Source organism: Schistocerca americana, chromosome 5, assembly GCF_021461395.2.
Source record: "Schistocerca americana isolate TAMUIC-IGC-003095 chromosome 5, iqSchAmer2.1, whole genome shotgun sequence".
NCBI classification, from domain to species: Eukaryota; Metazoa; Arthropoda; class Insecta; order Orthoptera; family Acrididae; genus Schistocerca; species Schistocerca americana.
Window position 1 is genome coordinate 646,632,702 of NC_060123.1, and position 20,598 is coordinate 646,653,299.

Here is a 20,598-nt window from a genome sequence, read left to right on the forward strand (position 1 = left end):
CGTGCACCTTCCGCCGACCACTGGCGACAACATCGATGTACTGTGGAGACCTCACGCCCCACGTGTTGAGCAATTCGGCGGTACTCCACCCGGCCTCCCGCATGCCCACTATACGCCCTCGCTCAAAGTCCGTCAACTGCACATACGGTTCACGTCCTCGCTGTCGCGGCATGCTACCAGTGTTAAAGACTGCGATGTAGCTCCGTATGCCACGGCAAACTGGCTGACACTGACGGCGGCGGTGCACAAATGCTGCGCAGCTAGCGCCATTCGACGGCCAACACCGCGGTTCCTGGTGTGTCCGCTGTGCCGTGCGTGTGATCATTGCTTGAACAGCCCTCTCGCAGTGTCCGGAGCAAGTATGGTGGGTCTGACACACCGGTGTCAATGTGTTCTTTTTTCCATTTCCAGGAGTGTATATGAGCAGATAACCTTGTCTGAGAGTAAAAGAATTCTGCCAGCTTAGAACAAAACGACGTGTGACGAATGAAATGAGGAAAATGTGAGAAACGGACTACCACAAGCAAAGAAGGAATTCCTCACTAAAATCAGTCTACTAGTGTGAAAAACGAGCTTTAATCCGAGTAAGAAATTTCTCAAATGGCTCTGAGCACTATGGGACCTAACAGCTGAGGTCATCAGTCTCCTAGAACTTCTTAAACCTAACTAACCTAAGGACATTACACACATCCATGCGCGAGGCAGGATTCTAACCTGCGAACGTAGCGGTCGCACGGTTCCAGACTGAAGCACCTAGAACCGCTCGGCCCCTCCGACCGGCAGAAATTTCTCAGAATGATCTTTTCTAGCTCATCATTGTGTGAGAGTTAATTATGAACAGCGGACGAACCGCGAAAGACCAGAATCGAAGTGTTAAAAATGTGACGTTGCAGGGGAATCTGGAAAGCTGGTGGACTGATGACGTAAGCAAGGGTCCTTTGTAGAATCGCCGTAGATTCGAATATGTGGGAACAATGCCACGAAGAAGGAGCAGAATGACAGGAAATGTGCTAAGGTATCAGGGAATAACATAATTGACACGCCATAGTATTCGTAATATCAATAGTTGTGATTAACGAAGAAAACACCAACTGGACCATGATTTGTTTTATTAACGACTACCGGTTTGAATCTGCCCTGCAGACCATCTTCAGGCAAAGTGCTGTTTGTCAACAATGGTATGAATGACTAAACTCAAAGTTTTTCTCATTCATACCACTGTTTGAGGCGTAGCGTCTGGTATGGTGCCTATGTAAGCCAGACGGTAGCGAGCAGGTAGATACAATGTGTCATTGTTCTCGTGTAACATGTGCGCTCCGTTTCTCAAGCTAGCTGAAAGTAGTAATGGTTGTGGTCTAAAGTTGTCAGCCTCTCACGGAATGTGAAATCACACTTAGTTAAAACACGGTATTCTGGAAACAAAACTGTACCTTTTGTGAATATTACGACTGTTGTTAATTATTTATGATTTAATAGGTTTAATTATTGGTGTAAATCATGGCTTGAATATGAAGTACTTAATAAAGGAGTATGTCCATCATGTGAGAATATGTTTGCGTGAGAACTGTGCTTGTACAGGGGGAGCGAATCTTAGTATCGGGGGAAACTTATGACGTGCAACCAGTCAATTCATGGTACTACCAAACAAACATTTTACGATAAGCAGTTGTTCAAAAAGGGAGATACTTTTGTAACTGAGGATTTTCTAAATTTGTTAATTTGATAAATTGTCCACAGCATCTATTAGCTTATGATTAATCAAATGTAAAAGACGCGGAATTGAGCAGTTTAATACTAATTCTGGACTGGCTATCATGTGTAGCAGTCGAACAGAGGACAATACGTAGCGCTGATTTTGTGGACTACGGAATTGCTTCGTGAAGTCTAAAGTGCAGTTAGGAGCTCAGCCGTCAGCCTGTTCGGATGCGTACACTAGGAGCTCTTAATGTATGTAACAATTTCGCGGAATAATGAGAGAAACTTGACCGTGGAGTGCCCCAAAGTGAACGCGAACGTAGAATAAAGGCAAACACGCGTAATTCCCATTCTTGTGTGTAAACTGTAACTTCTGAATTAACCAAAATCCGCGTGGTCTCGTGTACAAGTCGTGACTGCGAACTAAGTAGTCGTAGTCGTCCCTTTCTGTAATATTTGCGCGAGCATTGTCACAGACAACTCGTTTTTTAATCTTTTTGGTAACGTGGTCGGTTAAATACCGTAAGTTGCCCATTAGGAGTGACTATGAGTGCCTGGGAGTATCTAAACTGTAACTTAGCACAGACTTGGCGGTGTTCTGTATTAAAGGAAAACAATATATCTAAGTTTTCCCTTACAGTACCTATTCCTTTAACAGCACAGTTCATATGATAACATTTGATGCAACTTTCAGGGGTGTGTAGTGCTTCTGATTTCCGCAATGGTTTTCTCTAGCCGACGAACATTGTTCATTTTGTAAAATGTCAGGCGTGTGGGCAGGTGTGCTGAAGAAGAAATGACCCCAAGGCGAGTGGACTATTTTCTGTAGGTGGGACAACAATAAAAATCACGGCATGGCATGCTGACAAACTGCACCTCGCGGCGCCTTACCTGAATATGCGCTTCAGGTGAGATTGAAACCGGCAGTCATTAGTATAAGAAGTTGTAATCGAGAGGGCGTTATTTCATTTATGGGGGGTAATTTCGTAATAAAGGATACTGTAGAGGGTAGAAATTTTAGGAGAAGACAGAGATTCGAATACATTAAACAAATAACTGAGGATGTTGGATGCAAGTGTTACTCGGCGATGAAGAGTTTGGCACAAGAAGAATCCATGGCTGGTCTGCACCTTCAGGAGACTGAAGACTCTACAAAGTAAAACAAACTCCACGATCAGGCGCAGAGGACCACTCGAAATCTACCGACCACCGTGCCATACGGCTTCAATCAGAGGTCCACCCACCAGATTTCCAGATCTTTGAGCCGCTACCTCTCTCTCAAAATAGCTATTCAACTGTCATCACGAAGCCTAGTGAACCCGTTTCATTCTTCCCATGAAGGTAAAACTCATGGCAGTATATGGAACTGAAGAAGAGTCAACGCTTAACCGCTAAACCAGTCACCAACCTCACTTGAAGGTTGTCAGACTAGCGGCTTACAGGGACAACAAAGATTTGAATACCAGTATTTCATACACTGAAGAGGCAAAGAAACAGGTACAACTGGCTAATATCGTGTAGGGACCCCGCGAGCACGCAGAAGAGCTTCAACATGACGTGGCACGTACTCGACTAACGTTTGAAGTAGTGCTGGAGGGAACTGACACCACGAATCCTGCAGGGCTATCCATAACTCCGCAAGAGTACGGGGGAGGGGTGGGGGGCGAGATCTCTTGTGAACAACACATTGCAAGGCATCTCAGATACGCTCATTAATCTTCACATCTGAGGCGTTTGGTGGCCAGCGAAAGTGTTTACACTCAGAAACGTGTTCGTGCACCCACTTCGTAGCAATTCTGGACATGTGGGGTGTCGCACACGTCCTTTGGAATGCAGAACGGAAGTGAATGGATACAGATGATCAGACAGAATGCTTACGCACGTGTCACCCGTGAGAGTCGTATCTAGACGTATCAGCGGTCCCATTTCACTCCAACTGCACACGCCCCACCCCATTACAGAGCCTCCACCTACTTTAACAGTCCCCTGCTGCCATGCAGGGTCCATAGATTCATGAAGTTGTCTCCATACCCGTTTACGTCCATCCGGTCCATACTACCTGAAACGAGACTCGTCCGACCAGGCTATATGTTTCCAGTCATCAACAGTCCAATGTCGGTGTTGACGGGCCAAGGCTAGGCGCAAAGCTTTGTGTCGTGCAGTCATCAAGGGTATACGAGCGGGCCTTCGGCTTCGAAAGCCCATATCGATTGTTCGCACGCTGAAACTTGTTGATTGCCCAGCACTGAAATCTGCAGCACTTTGCGGAAGGGTTGCATTTCTGTCACGCTGAACGATTCTCTTCAGTCTTCGTCGTTCCCGTTGTTGCAGGATCTTCTTCCGGCAGCAGCGATGTCAGATCCTTGATGTTTTACTGGATTCGTTATTTTCACAGTACACTCGTGCAATGGGCGTACGGGAAAATCCACACCTCATCGTTACCCCGGAGATTCTGTGTCCCATCTCTCGTGCGCCTACTATAACACCATGTTCAAAGGTATTTAAGTCTTGATAACCTGTCACTGTGGCATCAGTAACCGATCTAACAACTGCACCAGACACTTGTTTTACGTAGGCGTTGCCGACCGCAGCGCCATATTCTGCTTGTTTACGTATCTCTGTATTTGAATACGAATGCGTATAGTAGTTTGTTTGGCCCTTCGGCGTATCACTACTGTCCAAATTTTAACGTTTAAAACGCACAGACATATAATCAAACAATGGAAACACCAGGTAGGAATATAAAAAATGTAGGAAAAAACACATTGTTACAGACGCAAGACTGAAGTTGGTAGGAAGAATCTTAAGGAAATGTAATTCATCCTCAAATTATGTGGCATACAGGAAGCTTGACCGACTCATTCCTTGAGCACTTCTCAAGAATCTAGGAACCCTACCAGGTGGAATTAATAGAATAGGTAGCCAAAACTGAACGAAGAGTGGTGGGTTTCGTGACGGAATTGTTTACCGTAAAGAAGACACGTGAAGTTGCAGATAGGCACAATTAAAAAGACGAATATAGCTTTTGACCACAGCCTTCGTCAATGAAAGACACACACACACCACACACACACACACACACACACACACACACACACACACACACACACACACGGCCAAAAGTTATATGTGACTGTTTTAACCGTGCATGTCTGCAACTTGAGATGTCTTCTTTACGGCAAGGAGCGGTATAATCATAAGTTAGCACTAACACAGTAAGTACTGAAGTTAGAAACTTCATCTGGCTTCAAGCAGCGTAAGTAACTACGAGCATATTACCCAAACTATGTTCTACGTCTACATCTGTATTCTGCAAGCCAGCAGACAGTGGGTGTTGGAGAGTACCTCTGGCGCCACTTACTGACCCCCTCATCGCAGTTCCACTCGCGAATGCCGATTTTCTGTGAACCTCTGTCTTAGCTCGATTTTCTCCAATTTTCTGGTTCTTTTCATTTTGCGAAACGTATGTTAGAGGAAGTAATATATTGTCGACCTCTTCCCGAAAGATACCCCCTCAGAATGTGAATAGTTAAGCCCTCCGAAGCCGGCCTTTGTGGCCGTGCGGTTCTAGGCGCTTCAGTCTGGAACCGCGTGACCGCTACGGTCGCAGGTTCGAATCCTGCCTCGGGAATGCATGTTTGTGATGTCCTTAGGTTAGTTAGATTTACGTAGTTCTAAGTTCTAGGGGACTGATGACCACAGATGTTAAGTCCCATAGTGCTCAGAGCCATTTGAACCATTTGAAGCCCTCCGAGATGCACAACGTCTCTCTAGCAGTATGTGGCACTTGAGTTTGTTTGACCGCCTCTGTGAAGCTGCCGAGCCGGCGAAACGATTCCGTCACAAAAACCACCACTGTTCCTTCAGTCTTGGCTACCTGTTCTATTAATTCCACCTGGTAAGGTTCAGATTGATGAGCAATGCTCAGGAATCAGTCGGTCAAGATTCCTGTAAGCCACCTCATTTTCGGATGAATTACATTTCCTCGAGATTCTTCCTATCAATTTCAGCCTAGCTTCCTAACGGCAACCACTACTAAGCGATTTTTGTAGCTTTTCTATACCGCGATCACTGACATCATCTGCCATTTAGATTTTTGTACAACGATTGAAAGAGGGGCGGTATTATGATCTTCCGTAGTGAAACAATACGTTTAAATCAGGGACTATCTACGTTGCACGTACACTATCTCATCTAAAGTTTCCGGGCATCTTTAAATGTAATGCACGATTGATCACAAGATGTCACGAGTGGCAGACCTGTCAATATGAAAGGAAGTGGTGATTGCTGAGTTAGCAGCAGAGAAACAGTAATGGCAGAATGAGTCGGTCAGGAGAACTAAGTGACCTTGAAGATGGCCTATTTATTGAATGTGACCTGCGATTGTACCAACTCGACCAGGGACATCTCAAGTGGACCGTTTACGACGTGAAACTGAAGTGGAAGCGCGAAGGATCAAGCAAGGCTAAACAAAGACCAGCCAGATCTCAGGTACTGAAGGACAGGGACCGCCGAGCATTCCGTAGGGTGGTTGTGAGCCAGGGGATGAAATCGCACTTGAGTCTGAAAGTGCTGCCGGCAGCCCAAATAGCACAATAACTGTCCTTACGGAGTTAAAGAGAATGACGTACTCTGATCGAGCAGCTCCTCGTAACCCTCACATTTCTGTAGTCAGTGCTAATCAGAGCCCGAGGCGGTGTAGAGGTTGACGCCACTGGACACTGAATGACTGGGACCGAGTGATTTGGACTGATGAATCACACAATAGCCTGTGCTAATCCACTAGAAGAGTTTGGATCTGCTGTATGCGTGGACAATGCTACCTGCTATCATGTGTGGTGCTAACAGCGGAATGTGGAGGTGGTGTTATTATGTAATAGGGTGTTTTCTGAGGTTAGGGTGTTGTCCTCTTATTGAGCTTTATAAAGCAGTGATTGAAGAAGAAAATGAACATGTGTTAGAGCAATGTGTACTGTGCAGAACAGAGGAAATCTTATGAGGCTGTCTCAGATCGATAATGTACCCATCGTAAAGCAGTATCTGTGACGCAATGGTCTGTGGGTAAGAACGTTCCTGGAATGGACTGGCCGTTCTACAGTCTCAATGTTAATCCATTGGAATACGTTTGGGATAAGTTTAGAACGTCAAATTTGCTGCAGATCCAAGCGTCAACATCACTACCTTCTCTGGTTTCGGCTCTTGAGAAAGAATGGGCTGACGTTCCTCCACAGACACTCAGACATAATTGAAAGTGCCTCCAGAAGTGATCAAGCCTTCTAAAGGCGAAGGGAGGACACAGTCCATTTCAATGCCAATAGGTATCCGGATACTTTTGATCAAATCATGTTTGTTCAGTGCTACGAACTGAGCGACAGAGTGGTGCCTGTCCAAACAATGACTTGCGCACTCCCAAAGATTTTGATATAAACCATATGCTCGGAAGCCTACATTGTTTTCCACGCTCCTTATAAGGTTGACATAAAATTGCTGAAGGATTACATGTCCCAGCAGAGAAGAGGGAATGAACAATAATCGTTACTTGTTTCCTTTAGGTGAAATCATAGTAAAGGATGGGGAATGGGTGAAAGGGGAAATCCACTTGAGATACAAGAAAATGGTACATTGCTTAATGTCGTGTAGGGCCCCGCGAGCACGCAGAAGTCCCGCAAAACGGCATGGAAAGGACTCGACTAATCTCTGAAGTAATGCTGGAAGAAACTGACACCATGAATCCTGCAGCACTGTCTATAAATTCTTTAGAGTACGAGGGGGTGGAGATCTCTTCTGAGCAGCACGTTGCATGGCATCAATAATGTACACGTCTCGGGAGTTTGGTGGCCAACGGAAGTGTCTAATCTCAGTGTTGCTGGGGCCACTCTGTAGCAATTCTGGACCTGTGGGGTACCGCATTGTCCTACTGGAATTGCCCACGTCCGTCGGAATGCACAATGGACATGAATGGATGCAGGTGATCAGAAAGGATGCTCAAGTATGTGTCCCTTGACAGAGTCGTATCTAGAAGCATCAGGCATTCCATATCACTCCAACTGCACACTCCCCACACCATTACAGAGCCTCCACCAGCTTCAACAGTCCACTGCTGACATGCAGGATCCATGGATTCATGAGGACGTCTCCATATCCATAAACGTCCATCTGCACGATACAATTTGGAACGAGACTCGACCGATCAGGCGACATGTTTGCAGTCGTCGACTGTCCACTGTCGCTGTCGACAGGCCAGGTGAGGCTTCGTGTCGTGCCGCCATCAGAGGCACACGAGTGGGCCTTGGGCTCCGAAATCTCATATCGATGATGTTTCGTTGAATGGTTCGCATGTGACACTTGTTGATGGCCCAGCACTGGAGTCTGCAGCAATTTGCTGAAGGATTGCACTTCTGTCTCGTTGAACGATTCTCTTCAGTCGATATTGGTCCCGTTCTTGCTGGATCTTTCTCCAGCCGGAGCGATATCGGAGATTTGCTTTACCGGTTTCCTGATATTCATGGCACAGTTGTGAAATGGTCGTGTGGGAAAAGTCCCCACTTCATCGCTACCTCGGAGATGCTGTGTCCCACCGCTCGTGCGCCGACTATAACACCAAGTTAAAACTCACTTCAATCTTCACAATGTGCCATTATAGCAGCAATAACCGATCTAAAAAGTGCACCAGACACTTGTTGTCTTATATAGGCATTGCCGACCGCAGGGCCATGTTCTGCCCGTTTACATGTCTCTGTATTTGAATACACGTGCCTGTAGCAGTTTCTTTGGCCTTCAGTTTACGTAATTACGATGAATTTAAATTTTCCGGTTGTTGAAAATCGCAGCCTGTGTGTTAGTCTTTGTTGATGTAATATTTCTCGTAAATCGATTGTGCCTTGCTTTGCTAATTTCTCCCTTGACTGTAGCGATTAGCCATCGACACCTGTCTACTGTCATAAATATCGTCGTCTTTTTCTTGTGCCTTTGTCTCGCGTCTGCGCTGAGTCGCCACTTGTAGGAACGGATGTGGTGTGGTTAATTGAAGGCGTTACCAAATGTCCTTCCTGTTGCCAACCCTTTGCCAGCCGGGATAGAAAATGTGTACCGCAGATGTCTGTGTATAGTGTCATTCACGGGACAGTGAACGAATGTTTTCTGACTATCTGTGAATCTTTTAACTGGGACGGGACTCTGAAACCGCCCGGGAGTCATCTAGTGCGACGTGGAACACAGGCAATAAACCATATCGAAGCCGGCCAGTACATCGACTCTTGTCGTTAATCCGCTGGGCAGATTCCATCTGGGGTCAGCCTCTTCCCTCGTCAGGCGAGTGGTGCTTTTACACGCACAGCTATCCAGAGTGGTGTCTAACGTCATACGTGTTAAGTTTCGAAAGAAGGGTAAGGTAAGCTGGTGGTGCAATCCAGTGATGACTGCTCTACCATAACGCCTTTCACGCTTGCGTAAAACTGTACAAACCGAAACATTTCTTTGCTAGGTTGACCGGAAGTGAGCTAATCATACAAACATGTCCTATTTTTAACGGTTTTGTTTCGAGTGAAACCTGTCTGCGAACAATTTGAGTGGCAAAGGAATAGTAGCTCAGCGTTCGTAGTGTTTGCAGGTTCAGCACGTTGTCTCCGGTTCTCTTTTGTTGCCTGACAAGTAGATTATGTGTAGGTGCAAGGGAATGATGATCACTGTCGAGTTGCTCGAAGAGTGCTCTTTAGCTGGTGTGCTGTGTCATTCGAATTGATGGGAGCGAAGTTCGAGATACCTGCCTTTTCGAAAGAGTGAGTGAAATAATCTCGCCGCCATTGGACAGCACCTTCTAAGGTAGCCCTTCTGTTCGAATGCAACACTTATTTCCTTGTTTCCCAGTTTTACAATTTTGTATCGCGTCTGCAGATTTTACGTAGCATTCACTGAGTGAAGAGGTACTGCAGAACGCACACAGTCGGGACAAAGATTTTAGTTCTCACGCTGGCTCAAGCAGCTGGTGCACCATATGGCGTTGCAAATGGACGGTGAGAACGATCGTTAAATCAGCAGCGAGGTACGCAGGGAAAGCACAGTTATTCTGGCGCGAAACAGGTAATCTGCCTTATGAAATACGAGGGTTATTCAATAACTACCGCCATTTAAAAAAAAAAAAAACCATTAATATACACAAACATCCTTGTTGGTGGTTCACATCTGATGTTTGTTCTCTGCGCCGGTGAAGTTTCGAACCGCTCTGGCAGATGGCAGAGCCGTAGTCAAGCGTCAAAATGGCGTCTGCATACGACTCACGTTACAAGCAACGTGCTGTTACTGTATTTTTGAGTGCGGAAAAAGAAAACGCCGGTGAACATCGATAAACGTTTGCGTGCAGTTTATGGCGATGCTGCAGTTGATGGTATAGTTGGGCGATGGGTAAAGAAACTTACAGCCGCAGGAAATACAGAGTTCCATGATGAGCCTCCTGTGACTGACACTGCTCCAGACATGCTGAGTCGTGCGGATGCCGTTATTCGTGCCGACCGGAGCATGAAAACTCGACAGTTGGCTCTAGTGATGGGCTAATCTGCGATTTTCCGATATCAGTGATTTCTGTGAATGCTACTTTTCAGTATCTGTTATTCTTAACTGTGATTTGTCGCAGTTAAGAGTCGCAGTTAAGGAACATAGGTCGTGTATCCCTCCGCCACTGCTACTTCCGCGACTTCTGTGATTTCTGTGACTCCTGCTATTTCTGCGACTTACCACCGTATGAAAAAGTTACATCTGTCAACACAGAAAATTGCATCTCAACAAACCTGTCATTGGCAAGTATGTTTTACGTTTTTCTTCCGTTGACTTTAATTTTGTATTAAAGAAACAGCTGTGAAAATATTAATAGTGTAATTAATATGTAAGTAGCCGTACAGTACCGTAATAGTTCGTGTTTAGAAAATGAATTGTAACATATTGTTATGTTCACAGGTACCTGAACTACATTTCAGTCTCTCAGTAAAGTGATAAAATATCATTGTCAACAGATCTGAAGAAATTGCCACTGCGTCTTTAGACCGTTTTCGTCAGACGAGAGGTTAGTTTCTAAGCGTTTCGATGGACTTAATTACTTCAGTGAGATCGTTCTTGCAAATGTGATATTCATTATAGCAAATATTAGCAATCTACTATGTCAATTATATTGCTAATAATTAGTGACAGCAAAAATTGTTTAATAATCCTTGTGTTTTTGCAGACGCAGTTCTGACTCTGATTACTGGTTGCTGTACGTATCTATCCACATCAAGACTGTTGAGAGAGACTCGTGAAGATTCAAGACAGCTCTTAGAGGATTTGCAGTTTAAAAGTGAAATAATTGTGAAATAAGTGTGTGAATGATTAAACTGTATTTTATTGAAGTAGTAGTGCGATTTTTAAAGGAATAATATATGTTAAATACAGTTAGTGAATAATAAACATCTCATTTTCCACATGTTAAGCCGTCCAATACCCGTAATTTTCCGCCACTTACTTATTGGCAAACACTTGTTGGAGAGTGACATGCCGCGCCCCCCCCCCCCCACCCCCCGCCCCCCCCCCCCCCCATTTCTCCACAATCTTGGTGTGACACTGACCTGTAACTTATCCCGAAGTCAACAATATGCATTTTGAGGCTGTTGATATGATAGTGGGAAGTATAGATCTTCCAGTTAAATCAGGAATAGCTTAAGTGCATTACTTGAAAGTAACACAGTAGTGTCGGAAGTTCTTGTGTGTGAAGTTGCCATGTAGCATGTAGAACACCAGGTGTAAAACTTTTCTCCCGAGTCTTGAACTGTGTCGGAACAAAAGTGAGGCATTCATAGGACTGTTTTCATTTCACTACACTTATGCAGATGTCAGAGTTCTGCTGTGTTAACATTGCAAAGTCCTGTAGGCATGTGGAGTATTAACCAAAACTGTCATATTGGAAGCAGAATCAAACACATTTGTTACGCTACTTGACATTTCAAGAGAATAAGGCAATGTTGCTTCTTATTAATACAGAGTCACAGCAGTATTTGACCAACCATAACTGATGCTGAATGTGCATGTCATCATACGAGGGCAGTTCAATAAGTAATGCAACACATTTTTTTTCTGAAACAGGGGTTGTTTTATTCAGCATTGAAATACACCAGGTTATTCCCCAATCTTTTAACTACACAACACTATTTTGCAACGTAATCTCCATTCAATGCTACGGCCTTACGCCACCTTGAAATGAGGGCCTGTATGCCTGCACGGTACCATTCCACTGGTCGATGTCGGAGCCAACGTCGTACTGCATCAATAACTTCTTCTTCATCCGCGTAGTGCCTCCCACGGATTGCGTCCTTCATTGGGCCAAACATATGGAAATCCGACGGTGCGAGATCGGGGCTGTAGGGTGCATGAGGAAGAACAGTCCACTGAAGTTTTGTGAGCTCCTCTCGGGTGTGAAGACTTGTGTGAGGTCTTGCGTTGTCATGAGGAAGGAGAAGTTCCTTCAGATTTTTGTGCCCACGAACACGCTGAAGTCGTTTCTTCAATTTCTGAAGAGTAGCACAATACACTTCAGAGTTGATCGTTTGACCATGGGGAAGGACATCGAACAGAATAACCCCTTCAGCGTCCCAGAAGACTGTAACCATGACTTTACCGGCTGAGGGTATGGCTTTAAACTTTTTCTTGGTAGGGGAGTGGGTGTGGCGCCACTCCATTGATTGCCGTTTTGTTTCAGGTTCGAAGTGATGAACCCATGTTTCATCGCCTGTAACAATCTTTGACAAGAAATTGTCACCCTCAGCCACATGACGAGCAAGCAATTCCGCACAGATGGTTCTACTTTGCTCTTTATGGTGTTCGGTTAGACAACGAGGGACCCAGTGGGTACAAACCTTTGAGTATCCCAACTGGTGAACAATTGTGACAGCACTACCAACATAGATGTCAAGTTGAGCACTGAGTTGTTTGATGGTGATCCGTCGATCATCTCGAACGAGTGTGTTCGCACGCTCCGTCATTGCAGGAGTCACAGCTGTGCACGGCCGGCCCGCACGCGGGAGATCAGACAGTCTTGCTTGACCTTGCGGCGATGATGACACACGCTTTGCCCAACGACTCACCGTGCTTTTGTCCACTGCCAGATCACCGTAGACATTCTGCAAACGCCTATGAATATCTGAGATGCCCTGGTTTTCCGCCAAAAGAAACTCGATCACTGCCCGTTGTTTGCAACGCACGTCCGTTACAGACGCCATTTTAACAGCTCTGTACAGCGCTGCCACTTGTCGGAAGTCAATGAAACTATACGAGACGAAGCGGGAATGTTTGAAAATATTCCACAATAAATTTCCGGTTTTTTCAACCAAAATTGGCCGAGAAAAAAAATGTGTTGCATTACTTATTGAACTGCCCTCGTATAATATGGAGGGCTTATTTCAATAGTGGTACAAGTCCATTACCTCCACTTTTCTATCTATAATGCTTCTGAAATTAATGATCCAAACAAACATAAATAAAGGTTCATCTCTAGCAAGAAGCCATATGCTTGAATTATTTCTGGTATCTCAACTGCAGATTTTTCAGCGCTCATTTAGCTTTACGACTCTATCTCAAAATGAACAAAAATGGACTTGTACCACTATTGAAATAAGCCCTTCATATGCACACACAGCACATCGATCTCGTGAGGCACAAGGCTCTCATAACGAAGTACGTGCGTCGGTCAACAGATGGCACTGGGAAAAGTATGTTAACTGCGCTTTTTAGTTGCTACTTGCGACTCTTAGTTGCGACTTGTCACAGAAATCGCAGAAAGGAGTATGGAATTCGGCCCACAGATGGCTCACGGCGTTGAATGTGAAATGCTACTACCGACTGCTAACTGTGACTGAAATCGCAGTTAGATTTTGTAAAGTTGTTATTGTGATATCTGTGATTTCTCAATCACTGTGATTTCTAACAGATACGCGATTTCCTGCCCACCACTAGATGGCTCTACAGTTGTCGGTCGGCACTGGAAGAGCGTCTGCAATGATCGAGACTCTCGGATATGCTAAGAGGTGCTCAAGATGCGTTCCACGAATGCTCACAGCGGATTTGAAGGTTCAAAGAAAGGTCATTTCATCTGAATTGTTGGAGCGTTTCGAGACCGACAGAGAGGCCTTTCTACTACGGATCGTTATGGGGGACGAAAGCTGGGTGCGCCAGTAACAGAACGGCTGTCCATGGAGTGGTCTCATACTCATTCACCACAGAAGAAGAAATTCAAGGCAAGCTCCTCTGTCGAAAAAGTCATGGCGACAGTCCTCTGGGATTATGATGGAGCCATTATCGTGGATGTGATGCCAAGAGGATTGACCATCAATTCCGAGGCGTACGTGAAGACTCTGAATAAACTGAAGAACCGTTTCGGCCATGGTTCGATCGGACAAGAATCCAGCAGATATCTTGCTCCAACACGATAATGCAGGCCCACACGCAAGTCTGAGAACCCGGGAACACATCGCCAAATTGGGTTGGGCATCATTGCGCCTACAAGGCAAGAGCTTTTACCAGCGGGAACACATGCTCTTCCACAACGTTGTCGTACGGCCATTGAACGTGATTTGGCTATGTAGAAAAATAGGACATGAAGAAGACATGTTGATGTATATTTTCACACAATTCTCACTCTTAACAATGAATGTTCTGAGAAAAAAAATGTGGGGCATTACTTATTGAACGACCCTCTTACTTGCCAATGAAAGTCGCTTTTTCAAATACAAATATCACACGTGGCCTATGGGTGGTAAGCGTTTTCTTAGGAGAACACCATAAATCGATGGTCTTCATAAATAAAATGTTTTAGCTAAGTAAAGTGTACGTACGACTTCGAAATGTCTGGAGTATAAGAACGAGGTTCATGCTAAGCGCCGTAATCTGCGATAGGATGCCTACCGATGCAGTTGTGTCATAAAATAACGCTCTCAGGACATTGTTACTTCTCAGTTAGCCTTTATTACCTGTGTTCATATCGTCAGTTTATGGTGCTCAGTAAATAACTATGTCATAATGTGATCCCTTTTGAACGTTGTTCCGAATAATACAGTTTCGTTCTTCATCAGTTACAGACACAGGAAGTAGAAATGAGCTGTAAAAACCCCGACGGCGCTGATACTGCTTCTGCCAGAGACGAACTTCGAGAGCTTCTCGGCGAAACAGGTAGAAACAATCCTGGACAACTACTCACTAAGATCGTCTAAGGACGGATTGTCTTACTTTCCGCAAAACTCGGATGGAAAAGCGAGGCCAGTCATACTGTACGTTTCTTATACTATCTCCTACGGACTCACTGACTAAACTGAGGCATTTCTGGAAGTTTAGTAGAAATGGGGACTTGTTGCTACCTTTTCTCTACCCAATTTCCCGAAGATCATAGAGACATGGTACAAGAACATTCAAACCTAACATGACCTTGATAGTTCGCTGTGTTGGCACGCTTTAATAAAAATGAACTAATGGGGCACTGCATCATTCACCGACATCGCATACGCTGTTACAGAAGTTTCTGGACCTTCAAAAATCCAACGAATTAAACAAAAGCATTTCCGAAATTTCTGAAAGAACAGAACTTGATGCGTTGCTGTTGTCATGTTGTAGAAGGCTGGCAGATTTTTCTAAGTCTGAGGCGGATTTGTGACTACTTTGGGCCAGTTTATGTCTCTTCTTGATGTTACTAACTTACAAATGGGTATTTGCAAATGATTCCACTACAGCGGCCACCTTATAGGGAGGGTTGCTTCGTTGGCTGGCGCCTGTCGCGGTGTCCACATTACGAGTGTTGGCATCATAAGAAACGAGATGGCTAGTCTTACCTTTCTCACGTTGTAGCCCAGCAGCACGTACCGCTCGTCAGCAGACAGCGACATCAGCTCTGGCTGGTACTGCTGCAGAATCTGCAACACAAGCGCACCCAGTCTTAAAACTCTAACTCTCTCTCTCTCTCTGTCTCTGTATACACGTACAGGGCGTTAGGTGTGCAAGTGCAGATATTTAATGGCGACGGAGGACTGTGCATTATAGAGCATTACATCAGTATTTACTTCATTTGCACTCTAATAATAACAGCTATTAGTAGTAGAATGTTTTTACGGTTGTTACTAGCTGCAAGTTCTCGTGGCAAGAGCGAACCATTAGTGCTTGTGTCTCCCTGCGCAGCAGACCAGGTGTTGAAGTGTAAATCGGTTAGTCTATATTGCAGGCGTAACCCAGTTGGTGTTGCGATATGAGTGTGCAGAAATCATCAGGTAGTACAATGTTTTGACATGCTTACGCGAAGATTTTAAGACTCAAGCCAGTTGCAAAAATGACTGTGTGGACGATGTGGCCAATTCTACACCTTATTTTTTTTAGATCTATGTGACGATGCTATGATGAGCATATTTACATGTTTTGACGATGCCATTACGGCCTTCTCACTTTAGGACATGGTGTAGCAAAGATCTGAGGATGGTCATTAATGACTGAAACCGGTCATCGTCAAAAGAATTGATATTGTGATCAAAGACTGGAATAAAAAACATTTGCAAAGAAATAAAGTACAATGAATAAACTGAAGTACGTACACGTTGACATTGACGCGGATAATCTCCGCCATCATATTAACCGTTAGGTCCTTCAGTGTATGGGACCTGTTTTTGTACATTGTTCCTTTAAGGCAGCGAAGCAGTCTGGGAATGCTGAATCGAAAGAAGTTGGCGAGCCCTAATCCTTTCGATACGCTTCTAGCGCTGCGTTCAGGGCAGTATAAAGAAGCTCTGTTTCTGCAACAGCCAGTCTTGCGAGTACTTGCGATTGCTCGTTACAGAAGGGAACAATTGGTGCCGGCATGGCAACTTGTAAACCCGACTGTAAACAACTGAAGGCAGTTCTCGTAGCAGACGAACTTTAAAACAGACTCCTCAGGTCGTACATTTTTGGAATAGTCAGTCAACGTATTGTCCTCTCGTACCCATTAGTCACTTGTTTTATTTGACCTGGGAAGATTGGGAGCTTCAGGCGGTCTCCTACATGTCAAAAAGTACTACAAAGTATTCTTAATTTATGTGTGTGTCCTTGAAATTTTAGCATGGGTATAGTTTTAATATAAATAAATATAATAATAAATGAACAACGACAGCAAAAATAAGAAATTATAATAGAAGCTATGAAGATCGACAATAATATTAACTATTGTTCGTAGTAAGGATAACATTAGTTGTATGTACTGGTTTCATCCATATGCAAGCGGTTTCGGTGTTACAGTACACCATCGTCAGGCCCCTGAATACAGTTCCCGATCTACGATATTTCGGAACCGGGACAAAAACTTTATAGTGGATCCCTCCCTCTCGCCCATCCACCACCTCTGCAGCGTTTGAGATAGGACATCAAAAATTTTAAAAAATCAAGTTTTCAATAATGCATTCATTCTGTAGTACACATCTTTCTGGAGAATTTGATAAATAAGACACACATGTCTGAGGAAATTTAAGATATGTTATTGGTCCTAAGGGTGCCAGGCTTCTTCACACAGCATTCTTCTATAGTGTAACACTGTCTTTCGCTCTGTGGAATTCAACTGTATATTATTTTGTACTAAAAACCGTCACAACCATATTCAGGAGAGTGAAAGCTGAAATGTCCTGTGGTGGCTCTCCTGCTCCCATTCGGCCGGTTTGACATCCTAACCCCTTTTTAGAGGAGAGAAAAAAAAACATTAATACTGGGTTAGATTATTTGTGACCGAGAGAATAAGAACTCTTCAGAAAATTTGCACCTTTATTGCCTATTAGCTAATAACTTTCTCTTCTGTGTCACACAGAATGAAATACGGGAAACATACAACCATTAAAGACAAGAGACAAGCAAGACAAACATTTCTTAAGTCATCGAGTCCCAGCATATTTTTCTCTCTAAGCTTTTACAGCTTTACACGCCGTGCTTTCCTTTCTACGAAAGGAATCTTACCCCATCGAAGTTCACCTCATAGGCCATTTTATTTTCAGTGGTTAGGATCGTGTGGCCAGATAGACGTTCCTGACTCACTGTTGAACGCAGATAGCGTGTAATTAGTTTTAGTTTGCTGAAACTTCCCTCACCGCTTGCAGGTGTCGGTAATGTGCAGTATATCCTTAAAGCTTTTCTTATATTAGGAAAAACTTCTTGTAAGTCGTGCTTGTACAGATGTTGTAACTGGTCGAACGCACTTGATTCTCCATTAATTTAGGTCACAAACTTTTTGAATACAGCGAATTCCAGGCAAACACCAACTGCACTGAAGTCTTTCGTATATTTTCGTACTAGATAGGCTCTATTTTTCTGTAGATCCTCAGTCGACATACTTAAAAGTGCGTGACTATCAGGGAACGCGAAATTTTCCATTTAGACTTTTGCACACTCTACCCTTGTTTCAATTTGTGTTAAAATTGTCAATTACTATTTTTATGTCTTTGGAAAACAGCTTAGTCGCGTCTAGTGTTCTTGATTCAACCTCGCAAATTTCGTGTTGCCTTATCTTTCTGGCAGTTCGTTTGCTCTGAGGACAGGCTCGATTTCCAACTCTTTTGGAATAGATACAGCATCTTCGATCCACAGTTCTATTGGTTTCTCTCTCATTTCTTGCAAGATCTTAACAAGCCCTTGCATTAGTACCACGTCCGCCCCCGGTAGCTGAGTGGTCAGCGTGACGGAATGTCAATCCTAAGGGCCCGGGTTCGATGCCCGGCTGGGTCGGAGATTTTCTCCGCTCAGGGACTGGGTGTTGTGTTGTCCTAATCATCATCATTTCATTCCCATCGACGAGCAGGTCGCCGAAGTGGCGTCAACTCTAAAGACCTGCACCAGGCGAACGGTCTACCCTACGGGAGGCCCTAGCCACACGACATTTCATTTCATTAGTACCACAGGGCGGGAAATGATAGTGTCCTCTTTCTGTATTTCGACGTTCACTCTATTGATCTCTCTAAGGGTACCAGGTCAAATTGTTAACTTCGGGATAAATTTAAAATCCATCACAGCATCTAGAAGATGGCCAGCTTCGTACTTAGATTCTGCAACAAAGGGAGGATTTTTCGATTTCTTCCAGAGCTTTGACAATTTCTGGTAGGTTATTTAATAGAACTGTAATAGGTAGGAGTTTTGCATTATTTTGCACCTTATCGTGGACCCAACAAAAATGCAATACAGTTTCTGGACAATCCAAAACAGACAAAATTCTTCTGGACAAGACTACGCAGAATGCACGCCCACAAGATTTAAAGAGAGTGCCAGACAAGGAACAAACTTTACTAGCTCGTTCCTTTCCATAATTCTAGACTGGAGATCCTTATATATGCCGGCCGTGTTAGATTTGTTATTGTAAGATTCTCCATGACATTTTTGCACATTCAAACCATCAGCCTCTAGTTTTTGTAGTATTTGCAGTGTGATATATACTCCAGCCTTTCCGTCAATTTCCTTTATTTCACATCCAGTTTATTTTTATGCAATGATTACTTGACTAATTTGTTCTCTGTGAAATACATCTAGCGTAACATGATGATATAGTTGGTCTCCTTTATCTGATTCCAAAATTTGCCATTTTATCGATGATTACTTTTCGTATTTTCTTCGACAAGTATGATACCTGTCCCTTTTTCTAGTGAGCTAACTGGCACTTGAGAGTAGGATTGTATTTGGCGAGCGGAATTATCAAATTAAGAAAATTTCCTTGTCTAGGTGGAGGAAAATTTTCAGTGACACCACTAGGTGTTTCTTTAGATACTCTATAAGCAAGAGAGTTTGTGGCAAGATACATGACAGCGTTCTTTTCTAAATGCAGAATATGTCTCCATTTTTCTTTCTCAGAGTGATTAAATCTCTCAGTCTTGTGATCGATGCCCTGGCACGATTTCATTTGCTGCGAGCCGGTTTTCCATTTGATAAAACATTCATTGTGTGTCTGTGATGCTTCATGCTCGAGTCATTTTTTGGAGCTTTTCGCAATTAATGGGACGCTCTCTAGACAAGGCTGATGCAGAAGAGCTGCCGTATAGCTTGCAGGCGGCAGAGTAAATTGCATTTTTTACCTTCGAATGAACACACCAGGATCTTTTAAGATTTTCCTGACTTGCCATTGTTCCGAACCCTATGTGATATTTCAAATACCCACCGTTGCGTTCAGTGGACCTAAACTCCATGGATGTTTATCATTTAGTAATACAGTTTCTTTGCTGAAGAATGACCTTCGGTGATCTATAATTTATTCATGGTCCTGCCATGTACCTGGGTCCATTAGACACATTTTTTGTTACCCGTCTGCTCAACGTCATCTTCCCGCTGAGATAATACCGACGATGAAGGCTGTTTACCATCATCTGAGACCTGAACTTTCGACTGTACAGTCGAATTATCTTGAATATCCAAATTACAAGAATTCTTCGAAATACCTAAAATCATAGTAAGAGAAGCATCAGTGGAGCTTGATGACATGCCTGCTTTGTGAAGCTATCTTCTGATCTTAGAAGCTAATTTATTTATCTATCTGTTCAGTCATATCCTTACTTCTCTTTCTGTTTTTATTCCCAGAAAGCTTCTCTCTTGGCGCACTCATCAGTTGCTCTTTACTGCCAAAAAAATATAAATGAACATATTTTAACATTGCCGTATGGCCCTCACATACAGAATCATGATCATATTGTGAATTTGCATATGAAATACACGTATTTTATAGTTATATCAGAACACGAACTTTTTATTTTAGCCTATTTAGAAACCAGTTATACAATCTTGTGCTAAATCTAGGGATAGCAATCTGTGGAATAGGCTATCCGCTGTGTAAATTGGGCTGCACGTTGTATGACGTCATTTTATTCTCCGGCTGGTTATCCCTGTAACAGCGTATCCATTCTGTTAGGTTGA

General features: G+C 43.8%; 1 protein-coding gene across 1 annotated transcript in view; it reads right to left on the reverse strand.

The window, feature by feature from the left end:
* The window catches only part of LOC124615663 (venom dipeptidyl peptidase 4-like), a 352,342-nt gene that overhangs the window by 219,376 nt on the left and 112,368 nt on the right, over positions 1-20,598 (reverse strand). Inside the window, exon 4 of the mRNA XM_047143691.1 lies at positions 15,534-15,614. Within this exon, the coding sequence (XP_046999647.1) occupies positions 15,534-15,614 (81 nt within the window). The remainder of the gene's footprint in view (positions 1-15,533; positions 15,615-20,598) is intronic.